The 8,250-nt window shown below is 44.9% G+C and overlaps 2 protein-coding genes across 2 annotated transcripts; one reads left to right on the top strand and one right to left on the bottom strand.

The window, feature by feature from the left end:
• The first annotated feature begins 162 nt into the window (after positions 1 to 162).
• trim35-12 (tripartite motif containing 35-12) lies at positions 163 to 3,020 on the top strand. Its single transcript, XM_061302612.1, has 6 exons — positions 163 to 767; positions 1,024 to 1,119; positions 1,474 to 1,704; positions 1,823 to 1,845; positions 1,947 to 2,065; positions 2,267 to 3,020. The coding sequence occupies exons 1-6, from the start codon at positions 222 to 224 to the stop codon at positions 2,824 to 2,826; spliced, it is 1,575 nt and encodes a 524-aa protein (XP_061158596.1). The 5' UTR covers positions 163 to 221; the 3' UTR covers positions 2,827 to 3,020.
• A 628-nt stretch (positions 3,021 to 3,648) lies between these two features.
• On the bottom strand, positions 3,649 to 8,240 carry LOC133170047 (uncharacterized). The gene is made up of 8 exons (XM_061302694.1): positions 7,871 to 8,240; positions 6,627 to 6,736; positions 6,400 to 6,537; positions 6,237 to 6,291; positions 6,094 to 6,159; positions 5,912 to 5,978; positions 5,634 to 5,663; positions 3,649 to 5,485 (listed from the first exon to the last, which is right to left on the bottom strand). Exons 1-8 carry the CDS (start codon positions 7,923 to 7,925, stop codon positions 5,365 to 5,367), a joined length of 642 nt encoding a protein of 213 aa, XP_061158678.1. The 5' UTR covers positions 7,926 to 8,240; the 3' UTR covers positions 3,649 to 5,364.
• Between the last annotated feature and the right edge of the window lie 10 nt (positions 8,241 to 8,250).

The raw sequence follows: 8,250 nt of genomic DNA on the forward strand, positions 1-8,250 counted from the left end.
TTCTTTCTCACCATTTTGGACACAATTAGTTTTTTTTCTGCTCAGGTTGACAGTGTGCATCACATGACCATGTGTTGCTGTTTCCACGTAAAAAAAAATAAAGTAGCCAATAAGGGCTTTTCCCAAACCTGTTTTTCGAGTCCCTGTAGTTCAAAAGCCCCTGTTGCCGTAAACCCAGCCTAGTCCACTCTCAGCAGTTTGAGGATCGCATTATCTAAGCCATGGCGTCACGCCCACGCGCTTCCTCCCAGCCCGGGAAGCTTTCCTTCCTGCAGACCTCCAAGGCGAACACGGCCCTGCGACCGAGGGCCGTGTCGTCGCGCTCGAGTTCCGTGCTGGAAGAGGAGTTGTCGTGCCCGGTGTGCTGTGAGATCTTCAAGGAGCCCGTGGTGCTCAAGTGCAGCCACAGCTTCTGCCGGGCTTGCCTGCAGCAGTTTTGGAACAAGAAGAAGGCCCGCCGCGAGTGCCCTATCTGTCGCAGGAAATGCTCGCTGACCGAGCCCACCGTCAGCTTGGCCCTCAAGAACGTGGCTGACACCTTTCTGGTGGAGCAGCGGCGCCGGGCGGACAGCGCGGGGGCTACAGGACTGAACGGCTACTGGGATGAGGAGCAGCAGCAGCAGGTGGTGAGGTGTGATTTCCATGGAGAAGTCCTCAAGCTCTTCTGCCTAGATGACTTGGAGGTCCTCTGCTGCGTGTGCCACACCTCCAAGAAACACCACGGTCACAGAGTGTGTCCTCTGGAAGAAGGTGCGCACGATTGTAAGGTAGGTCTGGTGCTAGCGACAGATTTTCTTGTGTCTTTGGCTGTATTTTCATATTTGGGGGATTTCATTTGGCCTGTTATGATTCATCACTATCAATGTGTTTTGTATGTCTAATTTGGAATTGTTATGATTGAGCAACTATATATATATATTTTTGCTTGTTTTATATTTCATATGGTTCAAATGCAAGACTATGAAATGTGTCATCACCCTTACAACCTGTCTATTCTTTGACATGTCATGGTGTTGCCCTCAGGAAGAGCTGAAGAAGGATCTGATCCCCCTAAAGAAGAACCTGCGGCGCCTGTATGAGGCCAAGCAGGAGTGTGATGACACAACTGTGCACATCAAGGTATCAACAAACAGAATGCTTTGAAAACAATCCAACGTAATGAAAGATGTTTTTGCACGTGACAACAGTTTTTTGATGCATGTTTTTGTTTTATAGAAAAAAGAAAATGTGGGCAACATTTAAAAAGTAATGACAAAATGATACAATTAAAATTGCACAAAATGAAAAAAAAAAAGAAAACATTCTTAAACAATTTAATGTAGTTCAAAGTTAAATACAACTGAACTCTACTGAGACAATGATTCAATCACACGCCACTAGAGGGAGCTTTTGAGCCACTAGTTAAAGTTTACTGAACCTGACATGCACCCCTTGTGTACAATTTGGAGTCGTATTCTATGTTGTTGATTTCAGAACCAAACTCTGGCCACTGAGCAGCATATCCAAGAGGAGTTTCAGCAGCTGCGTGACTTCCTACAAAAGGAGGAAACAACACGGCTGGCTGTCGTGCAGCAGGAGGCGGAGGAGAAGCGAGAGCTGGTGAAGAAGAAGGCCGACAGCATCACCAGAGACATCCTTACCTTCTCGCACGCTGTCATCGCCGTGGAGAATGAGATCGCGTCCGCCGACGCGCGCTTCCTGCAGGTGACTTTACGTTTTGCCGATTCATCTGCAAGCCGAGCGGACAAATAAAGGGAGATTATCATTAAAAGAATGTTAGAAATAGATTCATACTTGAATGTTTTTTCACTTTTCATTCTAGAACTATCCCAACACGAAGAAAAGGTAAGCGTGTTTATATTCATGACGATGTCGTAACCACTTTAACTCGATTGTGTTGTGTGTTAGAAAATTTGAATGGTTTTTTTTTTTCCGACGGTTCAAAGGGCAGAGATTCAAGTGAAGGATCCGGGAAAAGTTCCTGGAGCGCTTCTCAACGTGGCAAAGCACGTCAGTTCCCTCAAGTACCACATTTGGGCGAAGATGGTGGCCATGGTTCAGTACAGTAAGCACATTGCAATGCTTTTATTTATGTAGAGCAGTGCTATTTTCTCGTTACCATGACAACGGGGGTGGAGCTTGTTTGATTCAACTTGCAGAAGCAGAGCGTGGGAGAAAAATGGGTGGGCAATCTGTGCGGAGATAATTAGTAAATTAGCCACATTTTTACATATGTTTGAAAATGATGCTCATTTTTTTCTTTTAGCACCCATCACCCTGGATCCCAACACGGCGTATTCGTGGTTGTCCATCTCCAAGGACCTCACTTGCGTGGCTAACAGCGGCTCCCTCCAGCAGCTCCCAGACAACCCGGAGCGGTTTGGCCACTTTGTCTTCGTGTTGGGCTCCGAAGGCTTCACGGCGGGCCGCCACGCCTGGGAGGTGGAGGTGGGAGACAAGGAAGACTGGATGCTCGGGGTGGTCAAGGAGTCCATCGACAGGAAAGGCCGCATCTCCGGCTGCCCCGAGGGCGGTTTTTGGATGATCTCACACTACGAGGGCGATTACTCAGCCATGACCAGGCCCAGCACCACCTTGCGCGTGGAGGGCGAGTTAAACAGGGTCAGGGTGCAGCTGGACTACGACGCCGGCGAGGTGATCTTCTCCAATCCGGTCAGCATGACAACCATCTACACATTCACTGACTTCTTCACAGACAAAATGTATCCGTTCTTCTGCCCTGGGGCAAATATCAACGGAAATAACCCCAACCCGCTCAAAATCGGCCCTGCTACCGTAGCGGTGTGGAACAGCGCCACATGGTGAAGTCAACACCATGTTATCACCTGGAGGTATACAGTTGCCTCCAAACGTATTGGAATAGCTAGCAAGAGCAATCCCAAGGTTTTTGGAGGTAATCTTGCTGTTCCAATACTTTGAGGAGATTCTACTTCCCTCTCTCAGTATCACCTTAATGACCAGAAAATAATATTCAATTAAACTGTTCGTACAACAGCTCATGTACGTAGTTTTGTCATTTATAGAAGTGATTCCTCTGCCTACCACTAGGGAGAGCAACCCCCAACACACACACACTTTCTGAGCTGTCTCAGAAAGTACAGCCACTGCTGGGCCTTCTTCTGGACACAGTCTATGTGGCCGGTCCATTTTAGGTCCCGAGAGATTGTGGATCTTAGGAACTTGAAGGTGAGGGGTGGAAGTGGTGAAGGGTCTCTCCTGGTCCACTGTCATCTCCAAGGTCTTGAGCGGGTTCAGCTCCAGGTGGTTTTGGCTGCACCAGTGGACCAGTTGCTCTACCTCCTGTCTGTACGCAGTATCGTCTCTGTCCCGGATCAGTCCGATGAGAGTGGTGTCATCCGCATACTTCAGGAGCTTCACAGAAGTGTTGCCTGAGGAGCATTTGTTGATAGAATGGTTCGCACTTAAAGACCTGCAGAAGAATTTACTTACTGGCAGAGAAGAAACAAGTCCAACCTAAGCTTGGACGAGCTTGGGCAGCCTCAACGACAATCCTGCAGACACAAGCGGCCTTAATGGAGGGGCGGCGTTTCCCTATTGTTTCCCTTCTGGTTTACTTTTCCTGGAAGGGACTCAATTATGAGTCTCACGTGGAGGTGTCAAAAATCATCAGAATCAGAATGCCTTTTATTTTTCATTATACATAGTATAACAAGATTGGAACTGCCCAACAGCGCAAAATAAAACAAAGTATATAGAAAAAAAATATATATATGATAAATGTTAAACTATATATACACTATTGTGATAAAGTTCTTTATTTTCTGAAATGCAATTAAAAAAACAAAAAGGTCATACATTCTGGACTCATTACAAATCAACTGAAATATTGCAAGCCTTTTATTTCAATATTGCTGATTATGGCTTACAGCTTAATGCATGTCAGAAAATAAAGAACATCACAATATTCTAATTTTCTGAGACTGCATTTTTATTAAGAGAAACAGGGTGGGGGTGACAGTGGACTGGATGGACTGTCATCAAAACATAGGGTGTGTTTTATGACGTTGTGTAGGGTGGGCCAAGCTAGGTTATTTATTACAGGTTACATTCCAACATAATCATTCGATCAAGATAGTTTGGAAAACCCTGACAGAGGCAGTCCTGTATACAATGTAGACAAGGTTGCAAAGTGACAACTGCACAGTTATGGTTGTTGTTAGTTTGCTAAGGTAAGACCCAGAACGCTTGTCTGAACAAAGGAATACAATGGCTATGACAATTGCACAATTATGGTGACCAAGCATAAATATATTGCACGTAGAAAGATGCAGTCCAAAGAGATCAGACTTATCGCACGTTCGTATTGACAGCAGTTATGGCTCTTGGAAAGAAGCTGGTTTTAAGTCTGGTTGCCCTTGTCCTGATATTTCTGTAACGCCTCCCTGAGGGCAGCAGGTCAAACAGGACAAAGCCAGGATGGGAGATGTTTCCTGAGATTGCCTTAGCTCTCCTGAGACAGCAGGAGGTGTAAATGTCCGTCAGCGAGGGGAGTGGGTAGCCGACGATCTTCTGTGGTCCCTTGACAACTCTCTGCAGTCTCTTCCTGACAAACCATACTGTGATGCAATATGTCAGCAAACTCTCAATGGATGAGCGGTAGAAGGTCAGCAGCAGGTTGGAGTTGAGGCTGTGCTTCCTGAGAACTCTCAGGAACTGTAGCTGCTGCTGTGCCTTCTTGGTGATGGAGGTGATGTTCTCTGACTGGGAGGTGTTGTTTGAGATGAGGACGGCGAGATACTTGAAGGTGTGGACCCTTTCCAAGCGCTCGCCGTTGATGTGTAGGGGGGCTATGTCAGTGTTATGCTTCCTGAAATCGATATTTTTTTTGCTGGTGTTCAAGGCAAAGGAGTTCTCTGAGTACCAGGCTGCCAACCTCAGACCTCCTCTCTGTAGGCAGTGTAGTAAATTTTGGATTCTATGCGTCTTTGTATGTTGCCTTTAGGTGGTGAACTAGCAGCAGTGAGACTACCATGAGCTATTTTTGTGGTACAGAGACGCTTTAGTTTTAGTAATGTGTAGGAGCCTAGAATATGGAAGGGCCATTTGTTCGTGACCAGGAAGACCAGGCATGAAAGCAACCAGTAGACTGAGACTCGAACCGCAGCTGTTGTCTTACGAGGTATAAAAGATGTGGGGCCTCGCAGAGAAAGAGAAGGAAAAATGGGGGCTGCTAACATCTTTGCTTTTGGGGCCACTCAAATTTTTGGAGAGACATCACTCTGACATCGGTTGAATAAAATATTTTCCCAATCAGCCGTGTGTCCCTGAAGTGTTCCTTCTCTGGGCCAGCAATCGTCCGAATGTTTTTTGATGACCAGCGAATCAAGAAAGACCATTCACCACAGCAGCCTCGTCATCCTCGGAGAGGAGCTCGATGGCGGAGGTTGTCTCTGTGGGCTGGTCGGCAGTGGCGCGTGGCAGTAGAGGGTCTGAGTGCACAGCCCTGAGGGATAGATGATGAATCGCTTAATCAACAAACATCGATTATCAAATGAATCTCACATTTTGATAATCATATTTGATAATTGAGTAATCCATAATTTTCCTTTACAATTTCATACATTTTTTTAAACAAAACAAAAAAGCCTTACTTGGGCAGCATCTTTTTCTTTTCCTTTTCCCTGGAGTCATGTGGAGGTGTCAAAATAAATCGATTAATCAACAAACAACAAATCAATTATCAAATGAATCTCATATTTTGATAATCGAGTAATCTATACTTTTCCTCGGTCAGCCAAAGTAATTTTCCTTTAAAATAAGTATTGCAAATGGCTTGTTGGGTGGCGCCTGCCTGTCAATTTGTTCTGTGCTGTTTCCGCTGTCATCGCCAATAACTTTACTGAACAAATGTAGAAAGGTTTTATATTACCTCATATACTTCCTGATGCACAGGACCACGACCACGACCACGACCACGACCCCGACCCCGACCATGACTGCAACCACAGCCATGACCAGGTTATGCCAGCCACACATACAGTCATCGTTATCAGGGGGTGGGACTCGTTTTCAACTGTGGCATTTCATGACTCAGACCAGTCCCAAACTCACCATTCTTTGAAGTATCATTGGCGATAGGATGAGTTACATTGGGTTTGCTACTGGTTCCGGGCGCTCCTAACATACAAATCACAGTTTTGAATTGTTAGGTGTCATTTTAGGCATTTCATGACTCAGACCAGTTCCAAACTCACCATTCATTGAAGTATCATGAGTACAATAGAAATCTGTGCTATCTTCAGGCATCCCCTGAAATGCAAAAGACGGTACAATTGACCATGATAGAATCCATGGTTAAAAAAAAATCACATACATTTACAGACAAGTTTAAAACAATATGGAAATAACATAACTTACATTACAATTGTGGTACTCTGTTGAAATGTTACTGCCGTAGTTTATGACAATACCACTCTCATTTATACATCTTGCGAATGTTTTATAGATGTCAAAGCTGGGCGGATTCTCGCTGAAGTCGGCATGGCCAATAGTGGTCTGTTAGCAAACAGAAGTTCAATGGATCAGTGTCAGATCGCTAAAAAACAACAACAATAACATAAGAGATAAGTTTGAAATCCAAATACCTTGTCTTCCTTAACGACAATTTGACCCCCTGGGCAACGTTTATCAAATTTGTGGAAACAGCCCTCGTTGCCTTTAATTTCACGGCAAGACACTTCATCCTGCACAGAATCTACGAGAAGAATATTTAGTCATTCCCCTCAAACTTTAAGAAAACCAAAAAGGTTGGGAAACACTGCTTTAAGGCTTAAAGCAGTGTTTCCCAACCTTTTTTCATTCACGGCACACCTTTTCATTGGAAAAAATCTCACGTCACACCGCCAACAAAGATCTGTTAAGCTCCTATATTAAAATCAGTTATATTAAAATGAAAGACGTAAAGTCCTGTTCCTATATGATGTACGGAGAGTCGAATAATTTAAATACTAAATATTCTTTAAATTGTATTCCTTTTTTGAAATAAAAGTGACAGTTTTTTAAACAGGTTTTAGACGGTGTAAGAAATAAACTATTTAAAGTGATTGTGACTAAAATAAAAGAATCAACGTGATTTTGTTTACTATATTAGACTAGGTCTATAAATATTGCAACAATAAGAACAAAGTCACTTTTAAAGACGCTCTGTTGTTCTGACAGCACCTGAGTGGCTATCACAGTCGAGGTGTCTCGACTTGACTGTTTATTTTATGTATGTGAAAAATAACCAATCCAGGTTCTCCGGTTGAACTGCATGCTCTGTTTTCCATTGGACCACAAACGCACCACAATCGTCATAGTGTCGGTCACTGTCCGCAAAAGCACACAGCAAAACGCACATTAACTGAATATGTGCCGATGCAATACAATCAGACAGACACAATATGAAATCTCAAGATTCTCCGATTCTCCACGCATGCACGATTAGCAAGTGGCTGACCAGACCTTGCGCGAACTGACCAGTGGTTCGGCGATCGTGTTTACAATGCGCTCCGTTATTAATATTGGACAATCCCACGGCACAGCTGAACGGCTCTCATCGCACACCAGTGTGTGCTGAGTACAGTGTCGGCATTCTTTCTCTTCAAAAACATGTCACTATCGACTCGTCTCGCTATCCACAATGACAACGTCGCTGTCAATGCTACCAGCATGGGCATCCCATGTACCTGCCGCTGTATCCATGCTTCACCAATTTTCTCGTCTGCAAGCACAAGGCAAATCGCTACCCGCTGCTGCCAACTCCAGTGTGCCGCGGGACCCCGGTTGAAAATAATGCCTTAAAGCATTACACGACAAACACATGAACAATTGAAATGTTTGAGCCTACCTTGGTTTGCAAAGTAAAAAAGCAAGAAAAACAGTGTAATCCTCTTTGGCTTCATTTTTAAATCAGTTGATTCTCAGACGTCTTCGCGCGAGCTCGCTCTGAGAAGGACCAGAACACGGGCAGACAGACCAGGAAGAAGCGTGAGTATTCTTGAAACGCCGGCGTATTCGGCTGAGTCAGAGCACGTGTGGAGGACCAGGCTGACTGCAAGAAGTGATGCAACAATTTAGTGAATCGTAACGTACGCTTCTAGCCAAGCGGACGTGAGGATAAAGCCATCAAAATAACTCCATCCATCCATCGATTTTCTGAACCGCTTAGTCCCCACGGGAGTCGGGGGCGTGCTGGACCCTATCCCAGCCGTCATGGGGCAGTAGGCG

Source organism: Syngnathus typhle, linkage group LG17 (genome assembly GCF_033458585.1).
Source record: "Syngnathus typhle isolate RoL2023-S1 ecotype Sweden linkage group LG17, RoL_Styp_1.0, whole genome shotgun sequence".
In the NCBI taxonomy this organism is placed as follows: domain Eukaryota; kingdom Metazoa; phylum Chordata; class Actinopteri; order Syngnathiformes; family Syngnathidae; genus Syngnathus; species Syngnathus typhle.

Coding starts and splice junctions, on each gene's coding strand:
- trim35-12 (XM_061302612.1), top strand. CDS start 222: ATGGCGTCACGCCCACGCGCTTCCTCCCAGCCCGGGAAGCTTTCCTTC. Junction 1,120..1,473: donor ACACAACTGTGCACATCAAG/GTATCAACAAAC, acceptor TGTTGATTTCAG/AACCAAACTCTGGCCACTGA. Junction 2,066..2,266: donor GGTGGCCATGGTTCAGTACA/GTAAGCACATTG, acceptor TTTTTCTTTTAG/CACCCATCACCCTGGATCCC.
- LOC133170047 (XM_061302694.1), bottom strand. CDS start 7,925: ATGAAGCCAAAGAGGATTACACTGTTTTTCTTGCTTTTTTACTTTGCA. Junction 6,292..6,399: donor CAGAGTACCACAATTGTAAT/GTAAGTTATGTT, acceptor TTTGCATTTCAG/GGGATGCCTGAAGATAGCAC. Junction 5,979..6,093: donor CAATGATACTTCAAAGAATG/GTGAGTTTGGGA, acceptor CTGTGGTTGCAG/TCATGGTCGGGGTCGGGGTC.